At 33.6% G+C, this 25,929-nt stretch overlaps 1 protein-coding gene across 1 annotated transcript in view; it reads left to right on the forward strand.

Moving 5' to 3' along the window:
* PTPRQ (protein tyrosine phosphatase receptor type Q) overlaps positions 1–25,929 on the forward strand; it is a 216,451-nt gene that overhangs the window by 136,809 nt on the left and 53,713 nt on the right. The window contains exons 27-33 of the mRNA XM_024256953.3: positions 2,320–2,441; positions 7,709–7,895; positions 10,852–11,096; positions 13,453–13,519; positions 19,168–19,326; positions 19,938–20,160; positions 21,861–21,934. Of these exons, the coding sequence (XP_024112721.1) occupies positions 2,320–2,441; positions 7,709–7,895; positions 10,852–11,096; positions 13,453–13,519; positions 19,168–19,326; positions 19,938–20,160; positions 21,861–21,934 (1,077 nt within the window). The remainder of the gene's footprint in view (positions 1–2,319; positions 2,442–7,708; positions 7,896–10,851; positions 11,097–13,452; positions 13,520–19,167; positions 19,327–19,937; positions 20,161–21,860; positions 21,935–25,929) is intronic.

Here is a 25,929-nt window from a genome sequence, read left to right on the forward strand (position 1 = left end):
AATGATAGTAACATCTTATACCTATATGGTATTGAAATAAACCTTTTGACTCTCTTCAGAGCATGTGATTCACTTGAACCAGATATACTACCCATATTTATACCATCCCAAATTGCAAGAAATTATCTGCAATTTAAAAACAAAGACAAAAACTTTCTCCATTCTGATCCTATTTGCCTCGTTCCAAGCTCATCTTTCCATTTGCCAGGTAGGCATCTCAGACTTCTGGAGGTTCTCAAACTCAATGAATACAAATCCAAATTTGTCGTCTTCTACCATAGTCTTACCCCACCAAAATCAGTGTATGTTCCTGAATGTGTTGTTGTGAACTGCCAAAATTCACCAATATTAATGCATGAGTTAGCTTTTACTACTTTCTCTATCTCAATTTGCAACCACATCAAATTATTCCCTGAGTTCTTTTTATTAATCTTTCTATAGTGACTCTAGGTTTCATCTCCTCCTGTCTATCTCTTCTGTCACTGTTCTTATTTAGGATCTCATGTTTTACTTGGCCTTTTGGAAAGAGCTTATCTACACTCAGTGTGCTTCAAATAACTTAACTTTTTCATAGCTACCTGAGTTGTCTTCCTAAATCAATGGAAAAATAATTCCTTTCTCAAAAACCTCAGTGGAATCCCACTATTTAAAAAATAAACTCCAAATTCTTTAACATAACAATCCAGTACTCTCTAGCTTAATTCCTAAATTACTACTTGGGCTTGTTCATTTTTATTCCTCCATAAATACTGGTCTCTCTGTGATAGTCCTGTTTCTTGGATTTAGGGATTCTGAATCTTTTTTTGTACCATGAATCCCTTTGGAAATCTGGTGAAGTTTATTGACTCCTTCCTAGAGTAATTTATTTTTTCTTGTAAAATAATAACATTGCCAGGATAAACAATTCTACAGCAATACAACTCTATCTGTCTGTGGGTGCTGTTGTTTATGTCTTTGTGGCTTTTCTATGATCCTCCACTTATCACAGAAGTGCCCCTAACCCTGCTCTATCCTTCTCATCTATCAAAGACTAGTGCAATTCCCACCTTCACTGTGCATCTTTACCTTGCAACCTTGCCCCATCTGTATCATCACTTTGCTCTCTCGTTGTAGATTATATGTTATTTATTTCTATTTATCCCTTATCTTTATCTTTTATGATATCTTGATAATTGACAACAATGTGGCAAATACTGAACTAGCCACTTGTACATACTTTGTTTTCATAATTCCTTTTAAAGCACTATAAAATATTCATATGATGGGGAAACTGAGGTCCAAACATTTTGGTGTTTCACCAAGATTATACAACTTGTATTCTTGCTAGATTATGAATTATTTGAGGAAAGGAATATTTTATCTTCCTGATTATATCTTCTCCGGATCTGTGGGATAGTATTTTTTTTCAATAATGTTTGCCTATATGTATTTAAAAATTGAAAATATTGGGAAATACTTATCTTTCAATATTTAATATCATTAGAATTGACTAGGGGCCCCAGGGGGACAGAGGTGTGTGCAGCAGTGTTCTGAGGTTAATGTCTGTGTGAAATTAACTGTGGCTAAATCTTTCCCTGCATACTATTATCTCTCCTAATTCCCAGTGGCTTCACAAATTAAAATTGTACACATAAGGATTTTAAACAGAAACATTTTTAAGATATTGTCTCTTGTTTTGCGTTACTGAAGAAATAACAAAGTAGGACAAATTAAGAAAGTAGAACAAATTAAAGAATTTAATTGGAGTCATAAGGAATTCAAGAAATATTTGAAAATTGCATTTCTAATAATAGATCAGAACAATTGAATAACCATGTCATATTCTCCACCCTCAGTGAAAACAATAAAATCAACTCAATTTACATTTGTAAAACAATATATGTATACTTTCATTATACCAGTTTTAATTTTCAGCTGTGCTTCTCTATCTCTCTGTAGTCAAATACTACGTTTCTGCAAGGGTTTTCTTAAAACAGCATTGCTAGGTTAACTGTTTTAAAATAAAAATATTTGTTTAAAAAGGTTTACTTTAGCAATAGTAATGCTTTCCTTTCAAAATATTATTTCAAGTTTTAAAATAATGAACTTATGATTTTAATTAATTAAGTTTTCATGTGGAAGTTGTTCATCTAGAATAACTAATTTTAAAGAATTGGATCTTTTTATTTGTTAATGCCTTTAGCACTCTGTGAAGTATAAATTAATGTAAAATTAAAATTAATTTATTATGACTATCCATTTTTCATGGTCTTTCTATTATTGTACTGTAGCAAATACTAATTCTAATGTAGTGAGATAATTAATTTTCTATTGTCATAGCTCCAGATGGTCCTCCTGAAAATGTTCATGTAGTAGCAACATCACCTTTTAGCATCAGCATAAGCTGGAGTGAACCTGCTGTCATTACTGGACCAACATGTTATCTGATTGATGTCAAATCGGTAAGGCATGTCTTACCTTCTGTAAAAGTCAGTATAAAATGGTTAATAATACAAGATTTGGAACCAGACTATTTGAATTTGAATTTTGGCTCTGTTAGACACTAGGAAAATTACTTTACTTGTTTGTGTTTCAATGTCTACATCTGTAAAGATTAATAATAGTAAACAGGGTATGAGGACTGAATCAGTTAACATGCATAAAAAACTTGGAACATTCCCTGACATATGGTAAATGCTCAATAAATATAAAATATTAGTAACATTATTATTATATGTTTTATCAGTGTATAGAATGTGTGTGTATATATATATGTATATATACACACATACAAGTGGTTAAATTGGTAGTAATACAAATATCTGGTTTACAATACAGTGGAAAGTGATTCATAATACAAAATGAGAAGAGAAAAGGCATTAGGAGAAATATCTTCCAGATAAAATAACATCAGAGCTAAGTCTTGAAAAATAAGTGAAGAAGAACATAAAAGGTAAATGGGAATAGGGGTGTAAAAAAGTAAGCCTCATTCAAGAAAAATCAAGTCTGTTGGCAATCCCAGGTCATAGCACTAAAAAAAAAAAGTTCTAAGAGATGAGGCTAGATCCAGAGGCCAACTATATAACAAGTTACAGAGTTAGGGTTTTATGTTAAGGGCAGTGGGGTGCCAGTTGGTGATACAGATTTCTACTGTGTAAGATAGGTATGGTTGCAGTGTAGAGGATAGATTGAGAGCAGTATGGGGGGTGTAAAATCAGGCAAGGATACAGGAAACTATAAAAGGACAAGGAAAGAGAACAGAGGAAATGTAGCAAGAGAACAGAATGAAAAATAATCTAAACCTATAGAATTTGGTGAAAAATCAACTAACTCATGATGGTGAGTGAGTAGGATAATTAAGGATGACTGTAAGTTATATGACAGAAGATTATGAGGAGGAACAGATCTGTAGAGGAAAGGAATGAGTTCAGTATTAGACACACTGAGTTTGAAATATGTGGCAGTCCTCCAGGTCAATACACCCATTGGCAGTATTAAATATGGATCTGGAGCTCAGGAGAGAAATTCTGGATTTGCAGATTTGGGAAATGTTAGTATTTAGAAGACAGTCAAAATTATAGGAGTGGATGAGATTCACTATGGAATGTGCAAAGTAAGATGACAACCTAAGGACAGCACCCTGGGGAATATCAACACTTAAATAAGAGGCCACTGAACAGATTGAATGGGAGTAGATAGCCATTTGGATGGAAATTGAGGCATGAAAGTCAAACCCTTCATATAAGATAGGATGCTCAATGATGTCAGTAATGCAGAACTGTTAGCCAGAATAAAGACTGGAAGTATTTCCTTTGCACCCTGCTTGGGTTTTGCTAGTCCTGATGAACATAGTTTTCTAATAGCATCTTATGCATTAAATTGGATAACATAGTGATTTCTCCTCCTTTCTCTTTGTCTCTTGTCCAACTTTATAATTTTATTATGTCTTCGTAGTATTCCTTAAATGGAGATATAATACTTCTATCTCAAAAGACCTGTCATCATTAAAATAAAATTGAAAGATTTTGATGTATTTGTTCTCCAATTCAGTCTCTATTTTCTGTTCCTTTTGTAGAGCATATTTGTGAAGATTTTAGTATGTAATTAGCCAAAAATAATTAGCATAAATGATGAATGCCCTGGGAATATGCATTAAAAACAAATTATAAAATGATAAAGCTTTACTCTGTCAAAAGAAAAGGCACTTTATTGATGAAAATAGTTCTCCCTTGGAAATTCTGCTTAAAGGAAGAAAAAAATAAAACATATTAAGAAGTGATTTTGTAATCTCATTCTTGTAGCCTTCTTGCTGAGTTTCAAAGTGAGCAAGGGAAAGAGAGTAGAATGGGAAGATAACAAATATTTTAATTGCTTATTTTATACAAGTTACATGTTCATCTCTTCCGATGCATTATCTTATTACATGTTATCTAGCAATATTTTCATATAAACATTATTACCTTCATTTTGCATAAAAGAAATCTAAGGCACAGAGATGGTGAATAACTTCTCACAGAGCTAAGACTTGGCTAAAACTAACAGATCAGCAATGGTTTGACAGGAGAAAGGGAAGGTCATTAAATAGCAAATAAAATTTGCCAACATAGATATAGCCTCACCAAAACTCCTTTAGATCAACAATAGCAAGAACAGATTCAGACAAAACCTAGTAATTCACAGTTTCTTTAGGATTCTTGGAATTAAGTAGAGGTATTTCCTTCCTTCCTTCCTTCCTTCCTTCTTTCCTTCCTTCCTTCCTTTCTTCCTTCCTTCCTTCCTTCCTTCCTTCATCCTTCCCTCCCTCCCTCCCTCCCTCCCTCCCTTACTTCCTTCCTTCCCCACACATTTTAAAATACTTCCAATGTACCAGAACTGTGCTAGGTGCTGGATATGTAGAAGTGAACAACTCTGATAAAGCACTTCTGCAGCTCATTTCATTAATATGTAATTATCAACATTCAAGAATCATTGGTTCCCAGACTAAGGAAGAATACATAGCATTGTATTTGGGACTTATTGTGCAGCCTGTCTTCTACAAAATACTAGCCACAGCAATAAAACTCTTAACTTTAAAAGTGTAAACAAAAATTGTCAATCTTAATAAAATGTAAATATCATCCTAGATGATTCTGCTGGAAATTAATGCATTTATGATCATTTTCATTGTTCCTTTTACTCTTTTACTGAACAAATTGTTATGAGTAGCTTCTGTGCATCAAGACAAGGATGAAAAACATAAAGCTCTGCTGTCAAGTAGCTCACACCCTAGTGGTACACACTGGAATAGAAACAGCTAATTATAGAGTTTGAGGTATGAAGTTTTGTGGGGAATATAAGCTAACAAAGTAATTAAAGTTCCTGTTATGGGAGGCATAGAAGATAAAGGAGACTTCATAGAGCAGGTTAAATATATTCTGGGACTTGACGAATGAATAGGGGTACACAAGATGGGAAAGGGTGGAGGCGGGGTAGGAAGAGAAGAAAAAATAGGAAGCGGGGCAGGAAGAGGAGAACCAGAGTCTAATTGCTGATAATGAAGGTAAAGTAGCACTTCAAAAATGATGAAAGACATTTTATAATAATAGATTATCAAGTACAATATGAGTAAACAAACTTGGAATTGATTGAAGGAAAATGAGTCAAAAAGATGTGATTTCAGTCCTGGGTAAGTGGACAAGTAATAGCTAACAACAACAAAGGTGCAGTAGGTTTAATAAAGAAAGGTAGCGATGATCTTTTGTACTGCCAAATTTGGGGACTGAGAATTCCTTTCAAATTTTGTTAAATACTTTTAAAGATATAACATATGCGTGCCGTGTCATATCTTGTGGCTTGATATGTGTTATCTATTGTTTTAATGGAAGGCATTGGAAGAGTATAATTTATAAATAGTTAAATTTGTAAGATCAAACCCAGTGACCTTGTGGAAGTGTAGAATGCTATGGACTCTTGAAAGACCTGGACTCAAATCCTACCTCTGCTACTAAGCAACCCTGAGGAAGTCACCTCACCTCTATAAAATCAGAATTCAAATAGCTGTAATAGACAAGTGACATGAACCAGTAGTCAAAGTGAAACCAATTGAGTGGGGCTGCAATGAATGGGACCCAGGCCACTTTACAGAGGTCAACAGTTACCCATCTCTGCACCCCTCAATAATATTTTTTCAGCATGAAATTAAGCCTAGTCTTGAGGAAAATTACAAAAAGCATATTTTTATGTGATATTCAAATGTTAACAACTAGTTAAATACATATTTTCTGCCAGTGGCATATATTCCTGATCAATAGGATTCCTATGCTGATTTCTTTTTCTTCCATTTTCAAGAAGTGGGGCATTTCTGTCTACTGCTCTGTATTAAGGTGGGAATGATCTATTTGACTGTATGCAACGATAGTATTATTTATATCATCCTTTTACTATGTTTCTTTTTTTTTCTTTTTTTATAGCAACATCTTTTTTTAAAAAAAAATTGAGTTAATTTTATTTATATTACCTCAGAAAACATCTCTATAAATGAGTTTCCAGGACAACATTTACAATATGGTTATACCATATGCAAATCAATAAGTGTGTTTCACCATATTATCAATAAAATATGTTCTTAGCAAAGAACATTAAAAGAATACATTGAACCAACCAAACAAACAAAAAAATATTTCAAAGTTATAAGGGAGGGTCAAGTTAAAAATTGACTTAATAGTGTTCACTGTGTATAAAACCTGGTTTTAAGTGTTTCAATTAAGGTACCTGAGAGTAGTATGTATGATAGGATTTTGAATTTTCTCATGGTTATCTTGGGAAAAGCCCTTCTACTTAGTGCTAGCAAGTTTAGTTATGTTTAATATCTGGAGTGAATAGGCCAGAACCTCCATAAAGGACAGACTATGTTTGAACAAATCATATAGCTACATTTCATTTGCCTAAAGACACTCATTTATGCACATTAATAATTATGACATCAACAATTAATTACTATCCAGTGCTATGCATAGTGCTAAATCAGAGTTTTTCAAACTGCAGCCATCATCAGAATTTTTAAATGAGGTGGAATAAAATTAAAAAGAGCAGAAAAGATCAAAACGTACTTTAGAAAGATAGTGTATTTCTGAAAAATGTGTTACAGTCATAAGATACATATATATTTTATATCTATCAGTCTTATCCTCTGAATTATGTTACAGAGAGTGTTTCCTTTTGTGGGTAATGGTGAAAAAAATATTGAAATCTATGTGCCAACTACTTTAGACTTGTGCTTTCTAAATCTCAGTGAAACACTGTAAATAGTTGTTATTAGCCCAATTTTACATGCATTGAAAGACTAGACTGTGTAGGTGGTTTCTCAAATACTACAGGAGCTATAAGTGGCCAATTTGGGATTTGAGCTCTGTGTGATTAGGTACCAAAACCTCTATGCTTTCTTCTACAAAATATTGGAGTCAAAAGTAGAGTTTCATTGACTGCAAAGATGATTTTTCCTTATTTATTTAATGGGTTGGTTAATCATGGTTGGCTGGTTGGGCATTTTTCTTTTACTTTCAACTATTAAGATAATTAATAATTAGTAAACTGTTATAATACCACTTTAGATTTCCCAGGGCAATCTGATTGTAAAATAAATAAATACAAATTTGGCTAGATAAATGCATGTCATGTAGCTTTGTATTATGTTTTGGTGGTTCAGATTTCAGGTGCTGCTTCCTTAATTTTTGCTTATATTTTCCTATAGGTAGATAGTGATGAATTTAATATATCCTTCATCAAGTCAAATGAAGAAAATAAAACCATAGAAATTAAAGATTTAGAAATATTCACAAGGTATTCTGTAGTGATCACTGCATTTACTGGGAACATTAGTGCTGCATATGTAGAAGGGAAGTCAAGTGCTGAAATGATTGTTACTACTTTAGAATCAGGTAAGGAGAATTTCTCAACCTTGCTAAAAATTGACTGAGATTTAGCTGGCTTTCTTACAGTTCATCACACTCCACCAAAAAAGGATATGTGTTATGAGAAGTTTTTAAAGCATATAAACAAAAAAATTAGTGACTCTCTGCAACTGACCAAAAGGAAGATTTCTATTTATATTTTTGAGGTAGAGAGGAGTTATGTAGAATATTCAATCCTTGTAAATACAGCAACAATTAAAGGTATCAGCTGTATTTCTTTGCACTTATTTAATCTGCTAGTTGTTTCAGAAATTAAGTAAGCTTGCCTAAGAGATAATATTTCCAACTGTCTATATCCAATAACACTTCAACTAAAATTCTGTTTCAATTATTTCTGTCCCATTATTTGAATGAATATTAAACTTGTAATACTCTGTGAATATTAACTAATCTGGAATTCGAAAGTAGAATCCAGCTCACATTTATCACAGCTGTTGTCTTCCATTAGTCAAGTAATATATGTCTTATTATATAACTCTTTGGTAAATGTCAGAATCCATACAGATTTCCTCAAGTTCTTATGAACAGGGTCTGAATGAATAATAAGATTGTAACCAATAAGAAATAAACTTGGAAAGTCAACATCCCAGAACTTGCTTGCCCCATCCTCCTTCAGACTCCTGATGTTCTTTGCCACCAGATATATCATTGGAAAAAGCAGATGAAGGGATATGTTGCTATAGTTTATTTGTTGCTATCTGTAAGGTAAGTATAGGAGGTAAAATTTTTTTTACAGCTAGTTTTTTTCGTTACATTATATTCTCTATGCATTTTGTCTGTAAAGTTATGGTTCTAAATTAAAAGGTAAATTTTATCATCAGCATCCTAAAATTCCATTTGTTCCTATTTGTCTGCCAAGTATCACAGGTATCTATTTTCTGATTATGCTTTTTACTTCTCAATCCCTCCCAGCTGTGAGGAAAGATATGATGAATGTGCTCACATTTATACCATAAAGCATTGTTTGTCAAATCTTAATGTGCTATCTGTTTCAAGGATATCACAATTTAATACATTTTTACGAAATCTCTAAGAGTAGAATTTTACCTGTATAACCAAAAATCTGGGGGCTAGGAAGTTTTTTACAACATTGAGAGAATTCCTTTGTTTATCTGACTTAAAATCACATCCCAAATTTAGAGAAACATCTCATAAGAAAATATATTTATGATACAGCATAAAAACGTGTAGTAACAAATGAAAAACTATCTCTCTTGAACCAATTTAACCTTTATTTTAGCTTTGCATTTTTCCATTTAAAATGAAATATTTGGCACAATAATACATTTATCTGCTTCTCTCTCTTTTATTCTTTGCTGTTAATTTATTTATATTTTTTGCAAGATAATGAAGCTTGAATATCTGAACTGTTGACAGCCAAATATTACATTTCTTCACGGAAATTCTTTACTTAGTATGGAAGGATATAACTACTTCAAGTTGATCAAAATAAATATAGTCATTCAATCAGTCATTTATATAAAGAACACTAATTATGCATCAAGAAGTAGCTCCTATATTCATAAAATAACTTTTATCCTCATGCATATTTTAATAATGTATTGATGCTTAGCTTGTCATATGTTAAGCTGTTATTTATCTAAAATAAACTAAAATATTTATACTATGTAAAGAACTCTTAAAACCCAGCAATTTAAAAAAAATACAATTAGAAAATTGGCAGAAGACATGAACAGACATTTCAGCACAAAGGAGACATCGTTGGTAAAACAAACAAACAAAAAATGACAACATAAGTTTTCAATACCATTAGCCATTCGGAAAATGCAAATTAAAACCACAATAAGATATTATTGTCTATGTACTAGAACAGATAAGATAATAATTTAAAATATGGCGATGACACCCAATGCTGGCAAGGATGCAGAAAGACTGGACCTCTCATACATTGCTAGTAGGAATGTAAAATGGAATAGCCACAATGCAAAATAATTTTGCAGCCACTTATAAAACTAAACATGAAATTACTGCGTGACCCAGTAGTCACACTCTTGGGCACAGAATTGAAAAATTATGCTCACACAAACATCTGTCATCAAGGTTGATTGCAGTTTTATTAGTAATAATGAAAACTGGAAACAACCCAAATGTTTTTCCATGATTAAACAAACTCTGCTACATCCACAAAATGGAACACTACTCGGCAATAAAAAGAAGAATGTGCCATTAATACATGTAGTATCCACCTTGATGGGCCTCAAGGTCATTATGCTATTGTCATTTTCAAAATGACAAAACTATACAGAGGAAGAGTTATTAGTGTTGTGAAGACGCATATACTGCAAACAAAAGAGGATACTAGGAGAGAGTTTCTTTAGGGTGATGTAATAGTTTTGTATCTTGTTTATGGCGGTGGTTAAAGGAATCTATACAAAAGACAAAATTGCATAAAAGTATAACAAAACATGGAAAGTGGTGACATTGGGATAAAGTCTGTAGCATTAACAGTATTGTACCAATATCTGTTTCCTGGTTTCATATTAAACTCCAGTTACATAAGACGTTACCAATGGGGAAAACTGGGAGAAAGTTAAATGGGACAGTATGTCTTGTTTTTGCCACTTCTTTTGACTCTAAATTGTCATGCCATTGCACTCCAGTCAGGGTGACAAAGGGAGACCCTGTCTCAAAAACAAACAAAAGATTAAAATGTCATAGAAACACATTCTGCATAAAAATAAGTGCATATAAAACAAACAAACTGGATCACCATTATGGTTGCTGTGAATTACAGATGTCAATGATTCTATGATACGTCAGTCATTTTGCTAGTTTTCGTAGTTTATATGGTTTAATTTGTGGAATACTCTTTAAAAACAGAAGTTCAAAGCAAATAAATTTATGTGGAGATAAAAAGGAATACAATATTTTTAAAAATTAATTGTTAAATATTTTATTTTAGCCCCAAAGGACCCACCTAACAACATGACATTTCAGAAGATACCAGATGAAGTTACAAAATTTCAATTAACGTTCCTTCCTCCTTCTCAACCTAATGGAAATATCCAAGTATATCAAGCTCTGGTTTACCGAGAAGATGATCCTACTGCTGTCCAGATTCACAACCTCAGTATTATACAGAAAACCAACACATTCGTCATTGCAATGTTAGAAGGACTAAAAGGTGGACATACATACAATATCAGTGTAAGAATCCATAGCTTCAGTTAATTACCCAAATAACAATGTCAGTTTATGAACTTGGCATTTGAAAATATTGCAGTTTGTGTACACGTTACATTTCCCATATCTTTTTGTGAGATTGTTTGACTTCTCAATAAAAATAAATTTTGAGAACTGAAATTACCTATTTTCTGCTATAATACAAGTACTATTAAATTAAAATATGTAAATAACCAAGAAGTTTGCACAATAATAGTAGAAACTCAGACATAAAAGAGACAGAAAATGCACACTAAAAGTAAAAGAACAGTGATATATAGATAACTCTGCCTAAAAAAAAGCTATATGATTATGAATTTAAAATGGAAAAGCAAATTTTAAGGGCAAAAGACAGAAATAATTGTTTACATGTTTAAAATTATCATGCATTTTAACCAAGTATTACTAAAAGCTAATAGCATTTTATATCTTAATTCTAAATTACCTATATTTGGACATAAATGTATGCATGAGTTCATATACATACACAGAGACATACACACACAATTTGTTTTATTCTTTGCCTACTTTTAGATCATCTTGAAATTTTCAAATAAAATTATATGGTTCAGAAAAATCATCTTCTAAGAAACAGAATTTACTCTAAATCTTCAAGTAGTTCAGTAATCTGCCTGCCAACTCTTTATTAATATCAATGTAATTATCAGGTCATTGATAATAATTTGTATATGTATATGTGTATAAAATGAATATATTTACTACTTCTCTCACTCACTTTGACTTTATATCTTTATAAAATAAATCTTGTTGGGATTCTTTTTGCATGTCCCATTAAATGGATCACCATTGTGAAAGATCGATTAGAGGGAAGACGGTGACTAAGAGAATAAAGTAACCTGGGTTCAAATACTGGCTTCTGTGCCAGGGCAGCTTTATCAAATCTGAGCCCAGATTCCTTATGTGAAAAATTGGTAATAGGAATAATAACTTCTTTATAGGATATTTGTGAGGATTAAATATTCATAGTTATGGTAGGTAGTGAATGGACATATATTTTGGCTATTGTAAGAGAGAAAATAGGAACCAAAAATGTGCAACTAATTAATAATTTTTAAAAATCCTGTTTGCAGAGTGCAATTTGCAGTACCCTTAACACCTTGAAGTTTGTTAGGATGTATAACTTTAGCACCTGTACTGACCTACTGAACCAAAATCTGCATATTTGCATTTAACAAGGTTTGCAAATGACTTCTTTGCACACTGCAATTTCAGAGGCACTGCCCAAATTTTCACTCATTATTTCACTTAAATGTTAGATTCTACCATAAAGAAATAAAAATAATGGACCATACTATAACATATGTATTTTATTTTTAATACTTATTTTTTTGAATTTACAAACTCAAATATTTTCTCTAGGCATTTTCAAGTCACATTTTATGATCTTGGTTTATTTATCATATCTACCACATCATGTATATTGTACTATTAATTCAATAAAAACATTTTAAAAGTATCTAGAGTGTGGGAGGGTGGGCCACTAATATATAAAACAAATTAAGTAATTCCAATAAACATTTTATATACTGAATTGTGTTTATCAAGTACAATGAAATAAGCCAAGAATATAGTCTTTGTTTAACATAGCAAGATAAAGTGAAGAAAAGAAGATTCTCTGTCTACAGCTTCCTTAGCACAAAGTTAATTGAAAGTATTCACGTTTGTGTAAATCACCCTCTGTGTATACAAACAGAAATGTTTTATGTGTATATGCTGCATTATGCAGGTTATAGCGTCAGATACTTTGGGGCAGGGGTGAAGAAGCGCGTAAAGGCCATCTTTCAGGGGAGTGATTTAATACAGGAAAACTGGGAGGCTGAAGGAATAGGATTTCATCTCAGAGAGGGAAAAAAAGAGGATCTTGAATATGGATTTAAAGAAGGCCAGAGTTACCTAGCTACAGGGAGAAGGAACAGATGTTAGAGTAGATGAAGGGAGAGCGTAGATATAGTGGCTGTAGTGCTCTGTTCTTCCTACATTGACATTAAAATCATGGTCGGTCCAGGTCTCAGTGATAGGGCTATTTAGATCACTCAGCCTTTGTTCTCAGCGTTTAGTACCAGAACATCAAGTTTTAGAAATACTTCATTGTTAATGTCATTCCTACATATATTATATTCAAGTGCAAGAAAATATAATTAATAGACTATATGCAGTTGTTTTTTAAAGAATTATTTAAAATTACATGTAACCATAATCAGTTTTATATATATATATATAACTATATATACACATACATATATAGATACATACATATATATATACACACACATACATAAGCAATTACTTGAAAATAGTAACAAATGTTTCTTTGTTTTAGGTGTACGCAGTCAATAGCGCTGGTGCAGGTCCAAAGGTTCCTATGAGAATAACCATGGATATCAAAGGTACATACATGAGCTACCTTCCTGTGAAATGCTATTAATCAGTGATTATAATTTAAATTCCATACTTGAAATAAGGATGTAGACAAGCCTTTAAGTGATAAATATGCATATATTAAGCATATATTAATAATAATGTGTAGTTATTAAAGCTATAGTTAAAAATGTTTAAATAATGATGTGAATTACCATGTTAAAGTGTGTCTTTATTTTATATTTCTTTAATATATTTTATATTTCTAAGTTTAAATTTTTAAAGACAAATTTTATAGTCCTTTTTTTATGTTTCTTTAAATGTTATTGAAAAGAAAGTGTGTTTAAATTGCCTGTCATCAGACTTTGACTAGGTCTAATTAGATTGTTAGATTGTTTGACTGATTTTTATTTTGGAAGTGAGATTCTTTCAGTTAATCAAATAGTGTTTTTTAAACTACCATGTACGTTGGTTTATGATTCTGACTGAAAAGTAAGTTTATCAATTCATGATTCTGGCAAGTATTTTTTATAGAAAATATGACTAAAATTTGGGTCACCCTTTCAAAATAAAAAAACAAACAAACCATGAAACCCAGAAAAGATGATTAAGAGGAATTTAGGGCCGTTCAAATGATCATGGTGCCCTCTCTTCTTGAGAGTGAAAACCAGCAGGTAATAATTACGCCATCTCTCTAAAAATGTGTAATAAAACCTTCAGAGAGGTTTTAAAAACTGAAGTGGATGGACTTTTAGTAGAATTCTACCTGATATGTCTCTTTCTAAAGCAAAAAGTAACTTTTTTCAGTCTTTGGCAAATACAGCAGAGCACAGTGATTAAAGGTGACAGCGTTAGGCTGGGTTTAGGGTCAAACTGCTGGATTGAATCATGGATTAGCCACTTGATATCTATTTGACTTTGAGAAAGTTTCTTAACCTCTATAAGCCTGCAAAATGGAGATAATACTAGTTCCTATCTCAAAGTTAGTTGTGAGGATTAAAAGAGAATCTGAAAAAACCCTTAAGACCCCTGCCTGGAAACTTGTACTATTAAGAATAAAATTTTCGCCCATTTTGTAGGTTGCCTGTTCACTCTGATGGTAGTTTCTTTTGCTGTGCAGAAGCTCTTGAGTTTAATTAGATCCCATTTGTCAATTTTTGCTTTTGTTGCCATTGCTTTTGGTGTTTTAGACATGAAGTCCTTGCCCATGCCTATGTCCTGAATGGTAATGCCTAGGTTTTCTTCTAGGGTTTTTATGGTTTTAGGTCTAACATTTAAGTCTTTAATCCATCTTGAATTGATTTTTGTATAAGGTGTAAGGAAGGGATCCAGTTTCAGCTTTCTACATATGGCTAGCCAGTTTTCCCAGCACCATTTATTAAATAGGGAATCCTTTCCCCATTTCTTGTTTTTCTCAGGTTTGTCAAAGAACAGATAGTTGTAGATATGTGGCATTATTTCTGACGGCTCTGTTCTGTTCCATTGATCTATATCTCTGTTTCGGTACCAGTACCATGCTGTTTTGGTTACTGTAGCCTTGTAGTATAGTTTGAAGTCAGGTAGTGTGATGCCTCCAGCTTTGTTCTTTTGGCTTAGGATTGACTTGGCGATGCGGGCTCTTTTTTGATTCCATATGAACTTTAAAGTAGTTTTTTCCAGTTCTGTGAAGAAAGTCATTGGTAGCTTGATGGGGATGGCATTGAATCTGTAAGTTACCTTGGGAAGGATGGCCATTTTCATGATATTGATTCTTCCTACCCATGAGCATGGAATGTTCTTCCATTTGTTTGTATCCTCTTTTATTTCCTTGAGCAGTGGTTTGTAGTTCTCCTTGAAGAGGTCTTTCACATCCCTTGTAAGTTGGATTCCTAGGTATTTTATTCTCTTTGAAGCAATTGTGAATGGGAGTTCACTCATGATTTGGCTCTCTGTTTGTCTGTTATTGATGTATAAGAATGCTTGTGATTTTCGCAACCTACTAATCTGGCAAAGGGCTAATATCCAGAATCTACAATGAACTCCAACAAATTTACAAGAAAAAAACAAACAACCCCATCAAAAAGTGGGCGAAGGACATGAACAGACACTTCTCAAAAGAAGACATTTATGCAGCCAAAAAACACATGAAAAAATGCTCACCATCACTGGCCATCAGAGAAATGCAAATCAAAACCACAATGAGATACCATCTCACACCAGTTAGAATGGCAATCATTAAAAAGTCAGGAAACAACAGGTGCTGGAGAGGATGTGGAGAAATAGGAACACTTTTACACTGTTGGTGGGACTGTAAACTAGTTCAACCCTTGTGGAAGTCAGTGTGGCGATTCCTCAGGGATCTAGAACTAGAAATTCCATTCGACCCAGCCATCCCATTACTGGGTATATACCCAAAGGACTATAAATCATGCTGCTATAAAGACACATGCACACGTATGTTTATTGCGGCATTATTCACAATAGCAAAGACTTGGAACCAAGCCAAATGTCCAACAATGATAGACTGGATTAAGAAAATGTGGCACATATACACCATGGAATACTATGCAGCCATAAAAAATGATGAGTTCACGTCCTTTGTAGGGACATGGATGAAATTGGAAATCATCATTCTCAGTAAACTATCGCAAGAACAAAAAACCAAACACCGCATATTCTCACTCACAGGTGGGAATTGAACAATGAGAACACATGGACACAGGAAGGGGAACATCACACTCTGGGGACTGTTGTGGGTTGGGGGGAGGGGGGAGGGATAGCATTGGGAGATATACCTAATGCTAGATGACGAGTTGGTGGGTGCAGCGCACCAGCATGGCACATGTATACATATGTAACTTCCCTGCACATTGTGCACATGTACCATAAAACCTAAAGTATAATAATAATAATAATAATAATAATAATAATAATAATAATAAAAGAAAAAAAAAGTCAGGAAACAACAGGTGCTGGAGAGGATGTGGAGAAATAGGAACACTTTTACACTGTTGGTTGGACTGTAAACTAGTTCAACCATTGTGGAAGTCAGTGTGGTGATTCCTCAGGGATCTAGAACTAGAAATACCATTTGACCCAGCCATCCCATTACTGGGTATACACCCAAAGGATTATACATGCTGCTATAAAGACACATGCACACGTATGTTTATTGTAGCACTATTCACAATAGCAGAGACTTGGAACCAACCCAAATGTCCAACAACGGTAGACTGGATTAAGAAAATGTGGCACATATACACCATGGAATACTATGCAGCCATAAAAAAGGATGAGTTCATGTCCTTTGTAGGGACATGGATGAAGCTGGAAATCATCATTCTCAGCAAACTATCGCAAGGACAAAAAACCAAACACCGCATGTTCTCACTCATAGGTGGGAACTGAACAATGAGAACACATGGACACAGGAAGGGGAACATCACACACCAGGGCCTGTTGTGGGGTTGGGGGAGGGGGGATGGATAGCATTAGGAGATATACCTAATGTTAAATGACGAGTTAATGAGTGCAGCACACCAACATGGCACAAGTATATATATGTAACAAACCTGCATGTTGTGCACATGTACTCTAAAACTTAAAGTATGATAAAAATAAATTAAAAAAAAAAAGAATAAAAAATATTCACTGTTAGATGAAACTGAAAAATTTTATCTTTTTGTCAATGGATTATTTATATAATTGTGATACTCTTCATAAGTGTTTGATTTAAATTGATAAATTATTTACTTTGGGATGTACAAATGCATAAGGTCTTAAAAAACATCAATTATTTCACAAAATGACTTCACAAAGAATAGCATGAGTCATACCTTCTTATTTCTCTTTGTTATTCAGTGGCAGATGTGTAGGTGTGCAGATAGCAATACATGCATCACTTTTATGCTTTAGTAAAACTTCCCATTTCAGATGCTATTCCCATCCCCATGCCAGGTTGGTTAATCTTGACTTTTACTCCTTACCTAAGGCAGGCAGACTTACGACTTCTAGTCTAGAGAAGATATATGAACATAGTCTTAGTGGTGGGATCCTAGAGAAATTATTTTTTCTCTACTAATAGACATTATTTTATTAATGATGTGGAATATTCAATTGGTAGTAGTCTCATGAAATTTGCATTTGACAGATGATATGAAGTTCGATAGTAATGTCCAATGCTGGATTCCTCTAACTGGAAATCTTTTCCTGGGGACTCCCTAGTGGCCTGGCTGAGAGTCTCAGAGCTCCCTGAAACCTGAGCCTCTTCCTACTGAATCCTGCCTTTCATCTTCCCTTTTACAGGTGTCATACCTGTGATCTGTAGCACTTACTCCTTCCCTCTGTCCCTTAATTCTTCACAGATAATTCCTCCAAAAAACCTCTTACACATCGAGTCTCATTTTAGCCTTTATTTCTCTTAGTACTCAAACTGATACGTTGGGTAAGAAATTTGCATTTGAATCTGATGCTCAAAAAAGAGTGAACTACAGAACCGAGTAAAAAAAAATTGATTCAAATGTTGATAGTTATCTTTGATAACTATATGACATAAGCTCTTTTCCCTATCTACAAAATGAAAACAATGTTGATAATCCTGTGGGATTATTGAGAAGCTTTTAAAAAAAATTCTTAAAAATATGGAAATTGAAATTTGGTTAAGTAACTTACGGATGCTCAAGCACTACATTCACACACACATGCACACACACACACACACACAGTGAGCTATAAGACCAAATGAAACAAGCAGAGCTTCTATACATATATTTTGGAGATATTTGTATGCATTGATGATAAATTATGAATTATCATGGCTCTTCTAGAAGTTATTCTGGTAATCTGTTAAGGTTAAAAGTAAGTATATCTTTTGTTCTAGAAATTCTGCTCTTAGGAATCTATTTCATAGAGACAAAAGGATCAGTAAATAAAGCTCATTGTAAAACAAGGCTAATTATTGTAGCACATGTTTAAAAACTGGAGGAAAAGTGAATTCCCATCACTAGATGAACGGTTGAACAAATATGATGCACCTGCACCATGATATATAATATAGTCATTAAGAAGAATGAGTTAGCGCTGTACCTGGTCACTTGGAAACACTTAACCAAGTTATATTTAAGCAAAAAAAGCAATATGAGTGGTAATTATAATACATACTAGAGCCCCATTAGAAAAAGCAAACAGTGAGAAGAGTGTGTTGTGCATGACTATTTATGTATTTTTATATGATTATGTGAACATGGAAAAAAATGTGGGATGCTATCATCTAGATGTTTAGCATGGATTAACTGTGGGAGGGGTGCTAGTATGACTAGAACAGAAATTAGTGAACCAGCTAAAAGAAGCAAAAGAAACTACACTGAAATTATAGTAAAAAGTAAATATGTTTATGCATTTATAAAAAATCTATATAAGAGCATATATAAATTGAATTTTTAATATGCAAAGAGGAGTCAGGTACCTGAAAATCACACCTGGGCTTTATTATCTCAGGAAAGTCTCAAATATATAATTATGCTTTCAGGAGATAATAATTGCTAAATGTCTGCTGTCTCCAAGCACAATTCTCTATAATTTGTTATTTATGTTTGTCATCACCTTATCTGTAAATTATCTGCATGAAAGGAGAAAGATTTTTTCTTTTGTTGATGAAACAAAAACATCAATTGTAGCGATATTTCTTCTTTGTTTATAGCTCCAGCACGACCAAAAACCAAACCAACCCCTATTTATGATGCCACAGGAAAACTGCTTGTGACTTCAACAACAATTACAATCAGAATGCCAATATGCTACTACAGTGATGATCATGGACCAATAAAAAATGTACAAGTGCTTGTGACAGAAACAGGAGGTATCATCACATGTCAATTTATCTTGTTAAATTGTGGAGTGTAAATTACTGAGTGCTAAAAAGAATTTAGTTCAAATTAAGATTGACCCCCAGTTATCACACACCTCTTGAGATTAGTAGATTGTCAATATTATTATTAATGAAACCAATCATTTCTTTGTAAATAAATAGATCATTTATTTATTTTATTTATAAAACTTTTATAAATGTCATTTATTTATACCAATTATTTATTCTTATTTACCTAGCAAGAAAGGCACAGTTAAAATATGTGATTTATTAATTCCATATACTAGTAGATAAACATGTTTTGATTTTGGTAAGATGGAATCTTGATAGCTTCTTTGGAGGGGTGAACAAGTGAGTTACTCTTGATTGAGGGATGTTCTTTCTCTACCTGATAAATCATCCTTTATAACAGTTCCTGTAGATTCACATGTAACAGAGAAGAACAGGGTTACCTGCCTATCCAGGTGGATCACTTGAATCATCTCTGGTGACTGATGTTGCATCAAGATTCCCCTTATACAATTATAAAAACACTATTTATAAATGTAAAAATATATTCCTATGTTACTTGGAATTATTATTCTCTTTGTTTCTGAAAACAGCTCAGCATGATGGAAATGTAACAAAGTGGTATGATGCATATTTTAATAAAGCAAGGCCATATTTTACAAATGAAGGCTTTCCAAACCCTCCATGTACAGAAGGAAAGACAAAGTTTAGTGGCAATGAAGAAATCTACATCATAGGTGCTGATAATGCATGCATGATTCCCGGCAATGAAGACAAAATTTGCAACGGACCGCTGAAACCGAAAAAGCAATACTTGTAAGTATAGGTTATATCTACCATGCATTCTGTTAGCAATCTAGTTAGTATCTTTCATCCATCCATCTGCCTGTCCTTTCATCTTTCCAATAAGCGCTGGATGTCCGCCACGTATAGTGACCTGATTTTTCCGGCACTAGGAATAGAAAGACAAACTGAAAATTATTCTTACATTCCATAAACATACAGTATTATAGGGGAAGCAGGCAACCCTAAGAGTAATTGTGATTTGATATGATAAGTTACATAAGGACAATATGAAAAATGTGCTATTGGAGAACATGGGTATATAGGAGAATTTAATTCTTTCTGTAGAGGACAATGTGACTAATGTGTTTTTCACTTATTATTTTACCATCCATCCTGATGTACAGGATTTTTGAAACACTATCCTATCCTTTGATTTAACAGTGGCTTCCCTTTATGTCACTCATAACAATAACTCGCTGCTTTTTATCTCATCAAACATCTGAATGAGTGATAGAAATATTTAATACCACCTTTAATATTTAGCTTTTTGTAGCCCCTAAAAACCTAACATTTTAAAATCAAGTTGATATTTTGGCTGTATTAAATTATTTGCTAAATTGATTATTTTCCTTTTCAATTGATTATGTTATTTTTGTATCATAAGACTACAATTTTTAAAAGAATCATCTCAACCTTGTGTGATTTTCAAAATATAATTTTTACTAGTAATTTTTTAAATGCAGGTACTTTCATTTGTGCCTGTTAGTTAAAACATTATCAAATTCTTTACAAATGTCCTAAGCCAAGTGAACGCTGGAAAAATTACAGAAATTAGGCAAATAAAAATAATGCTTTATCATCTGTATTAAATGCAATTACTTTTGTTCAAATTCTAGGTTATTGCCTGAATATCCATACACATATGATAGTTATAAAAAATGATATACTACCAAGTATCATGTTTATTCATATTTATAGTTTATTTATTTTGCATATTTGTTCCCGAAACAGACTCTTCATATAACAAATAAAATCATAAGAATTTTATAATGGTAGAGGTTCAGTCATGTATTGTAACGTATTGGTTTTATGTTTTTAAATGCCCTTGTGACTTTATTTTTAAGTTAAGTAACTTTCAATTGTCTCTGAGGATCTTAGATTCTTTTTGTAATTTTTAAGCTTGATCTTCTTCTGTGTCTTTTATTTCAAATGCTATGGAAGCATAAAAATATACAAATGCAACTGTGCACACACAGAAATAACAAACATTGTTCTTAATGTGTTTACATGTGAACAAGACAAGTTCTATATCATTGTTCTAATCTGATTCACTAGCATTTGCAAAAGTGATTGAGGTATAACAGTTATTATGCCTTTTATTTACAAATTATGTTAGTGTAACACCCTTCACAGATATCAAACAATTCCATCTAAACAAATCCATGAAGGAAGTGAGCTGCTTCAGTTGTTCAAACTGCTAACTGCTCACAAGTTTACCAAATTTTTAGCCCCTGCCTAATCAAATTCAGTGGCAAAGTACAAGATAATTATTTGTCTCATAAAAATATAGCATATATTTCTCCTGACGATGATTCCATTCCAAATTTTCATCTTATAAATTCATTTTATTTTGAATAAAATATATAGTTTTTATAATTATTTCTTGAGTTATTCATAGGAAAAAATCACATGATATGCAAAGTGTTGGTTTTTCTTTTTGTATTTTATAGATTTAAATTTAGAGCTACAAATGTTATGGGACAATTTACTGACTCTGATTATTCTGATCCTGTTAAGACATTAGGTAAGATCTTTTTGTAGTTTAATTTATAATCTCAACATGTTTATCAAAGTTGGAACATTTATTAGTAAATGTGTTAATCCATGTCTAGACGTTCTCAAATACAAACTCATTTAAATGTTAATTAGCCTCTCTAATAATATTTGTGGGTTTTAAAAATTTTTTATTTTAGGTTTAGGAGTACCTGTGAAGGTTTGTGACATAAACATCTGTCATCTCATCTCAACTATCCTTTAAGTTAGGTCAGTGCTTCTCAGAGGGATTTTATACCCCAGGGGATATTTGGCAAAGTCTGGAACCATTTTTGGTTGCCATAACAGGATGGTAGAGGTGGTGGTGCATGCTACTGGCATCTAGTGGGCAAAGATTAGGAATGCTGCTAAATTTCCACAATGCACAAAACAGCCCATAATGTCAGTGGTCCTGAGGATGAGAAACTCTGACTTAAGCCCTAATGTTGACTCCATTTTACAGATGAGGAAACCAAAGCCCAGATTCTTTCAGTATTTAAGTGACTAGGCCAGGAATCCAACATTACAGAACAGGATTTCATAACATTACATTACAAATACGGGATTTAGACCTGGGTTCAAATCTTGGCTCTGTCACTTGAGAAAATAATTTAATTTCTATAAATCTGAGTTTCCTTTGTTGGGAAAATATTGATAAGAGTATCATCCTTGAGGGGTTGTTGACGTTTTGTATAAAACAACATATATAAAGATATTAATATTTTATAGTTAGTAAATTTTTAAAGTTTAATAGCTTTTTTGGATAGGTTATAATAAAATATTTTAGAAGTATTTTTATTTAGGAGAAATTATTTCTCTAGAATTTCACTGAGAGGATCACAACATTCTACATTGTTTGCACTAGGCCCTCAAAAGCCCCAATTTATTCGTCTTAAAGAATTGCATGAACAGGGTATTTCTGGGGCACCACTTGAGAATGTGGGACTTCATGTGTTTCTCAGATCCTGGCGAGCTGTTGCTCAGTGTATCTTGAACTGCTAATAGATTTCAATGAGAGTTATGACTAGAGAAAGACAGATTGTCCCACCATTTTTAGCCAGAAATTCTCATCAGGTTATGGAAATATTAATTGTTTAAAAAGCCAGCCTCCACAGCCTCTATATATAGTCATGGAAACTTTGCATCTTGAAGAAATAAAGAAAGGGCATGTAGTTTGCTACATAGATGTTTGTAGAGAAATAACAAATTTCTTTGGCTAAAATGTTTGTTTAATTTTATAAAAATCATTGGTTTGATTAATTTTACCCAATAATTTCATCATTTTAAAGCTAGCTGATTAGTTTTGTGGTTTTGAAACTGTATCCAGTGTTTCTTCATTTGATAGGTGAGTCTATCATACTCTGATGCCACCACAGTAAAATAAATGTCTTCTTGTCATCAACATAATTTCCTATAGTCTACAGCATTCATAAGCCATTACTTCAGCTAAGTGGTGATCCTGGTGCATTTGCAATGGAAGGTAAAAGACCTAGACAAGACAGATAACTCATGTGTCTTAGGAGATAATATTTTATAGGAGCAGTGCTGAAAAGAGCTAGCCTTGCTGTGTTGTATGATGTTATCATTCATCAACTTACTGGTTTCATACAGTTTATTCATGGGAAGGCAACATGTTCAGTCAGTTATCTGAGAGGCAAAGTTGACACATTGGGGGTAATGGAAATGAGAAAGAAAATCTATAAAAGTGGGGAGCCCCAAGCATCAGGAACCACAGTGCACAGGAGCATGATTCCTTAGATTCTGCTAAATGGCTTCTCTCTGCCCAGTGATGGCCTCATGCAGCACTATAGGTAATCTCAAAGAGCTCCTCAGCAATGGTCTTCTCTTTCTTCTTTCCACTCACAGTCAAGGTGGTGGAATACAACCATTAATCCTGGAATGTAGCAGAAATACACAGTCAGGTTTCTGAATCCTTCTTTGAAAGTATAACCACTGCCACCCCAATCATCTAGGTATGAATCTTTGTGTGCTCTGGTAACAGAAGGAGTCTACAGTGAGTAAAAGATGTGTAATGAAGGAAAGAGCACAGGATCCTGCCAAGACTAGGGAAGGAGGGACTGGTGAAATGTAGACTGGACACAATATATAGAAAGGCATTGGGCTGCTGAGGGATAGTGACAAGGAAGGGTCCTATGTATCTACTATCAAATTACTCAGAGTTCAGTGTATTATTTGTAGACCAGTGACATAATGACAGTCTTTTAGGTTGCTCCTCAGAGTGATCTTCCAGGGACTCTCTCCTGAGATACAGCAGCTTTGTTAACTGGCCTTTGCCCTACAATGCTTATTCTGGATTGACCACATGGAGTTCTGCTATTTAGATAGTCATTTATAGTGAGTAAGACAGTGACAAGTGGAAACAGAGGAACTTGCTTGGTTTGTAATTGCTAGTTGTAGTGAAATGAGAATGCACCACTGGAGCAGAATTCCTCAATGGCTAGCAAAGCAGCCCAGCCATTTCTCTGGTTAATGGATTTAACACCATCAATTACTGTTGTCATATTTGCTTTCTACCAGACTATTGAGTGTCTTGGTTCTATGGAGGTCAGAGTCACTTTCATAGGTCAAGCAACAAAGAACATCCCCTAGAAGTGGTCCTGGACCATTTGACATTGATAGAATGCTGTAGATCAGGGGTGTCCAATCTTTTGGCTTTTCTAGGCCACATTGGAAGAAGAATTGTCTTGGACTACATATAAAATACGTCAACACTAACAATAGCCAATGAACCAAAACAAAAAATTGTAAAACCATATCCTAATGTTTTAAGAAAGTTTACAAATTTCTGTTGGCCCACATCCAAAGTTGTCCTGGGCCACATGCAGCCCATGAGCTGTGAGTTGGACAAGCTCACCACAGATTCAAAAGAGTTCTTAGTAAAAGAACATTGCCAGGGAAGAAACTCAAGAAGAACTCAAAAAGAAAACAAAGTTGATCAATTCTCCAATGGTCAGTGGCAAGAATGGTTTCATGGTTGTGAGAATGAAGGCAGGCAAATAATAAAGTGCATTCATATAATACCCCTGGTGTCATTAGAAGATGACAAAGGGTGATTGAGTCCTTTTTTCTCTCAAATATGTCATATGTTGGGATATATGAATCATTTGCAGCAGGCTAGGGACTCAAACATTCCTGGTAAGCCTGCTGAAGACATATGTGTGCATGTAATCCCAGACTACAGAGAGAGAAGTCTAGGTCCCATCAAGGTCATCCACCCACCAGGGGATAAGCATTCATTCACTGGTATTTTGCACACCACAGGCAGTGAGCATTAAGCCGAGTTGCCTGTGTGTTGAAATTTTAGGATTTAAGAGCTTTTGCACGGCTCTGTTTCCACAGACCATTGTAGTGGTAATTATGCCTCTCAGAGACGTTACTATTTGGAGTTTAAAATCAGGGGCAAAAGAATCACCATAGACTGATAATCTTAAAAATGTTTAAGTTTAGTGAAAGGGGCTAATGAAAGTACAAGTGAGAGAAGGCCAGGTAGAACTTCACTGGATGGATAAGTATGAGTCTGTGGAAGAGCAGTTTGCATTTAGGGAAACTTTTCTGGCCTGTAGGGATAAACAGGGAAGATAACGTATGCATTATTTTAATCCTAAATAAATACTTGAAACTTATTTGATTTCGTTTTTACTCAAGATTGAGTATTGGCATTTTTATTATCAAAATTCACAAAAAACCCTCTTAAACTTTTTGAAAAAATCTTCCCTAGGCACATCAGTTTATGGAAAGTGCTTGTAGACAATGTTTTGATTACAAGGTTTAATTATAGAGGAATCCTGTGATTTGAAAGCCAGACACCCATTTCTGTACCTTACAGGGCTCTCATTAAAGCTGAACATGATGAAATCTTAAACCCCATGGCAAAGGCACTCTGTGATTGTTTTCTTTTGTCATAACACTTCTCATTTAATTACTATGCTAACAATGAGAAGTTCCAATGTGCTCACTTAGATTCAG

The sequence above is a fragment of the Pongo abelii genome, chromosome 10 (genome assembly GCF_028885655.2).
Source record: "Pongo abelii isolate AG06213 chromosome 10, NHGRI_mPonAbe1-v2.0_pri, whole genome shotgun sequence".
Taxonomy (NCBI): Eukaryota; Metazoa; Chordata; class Mammalia; order Primates; family Hominidae; genus Pongo; species Pongo abelii.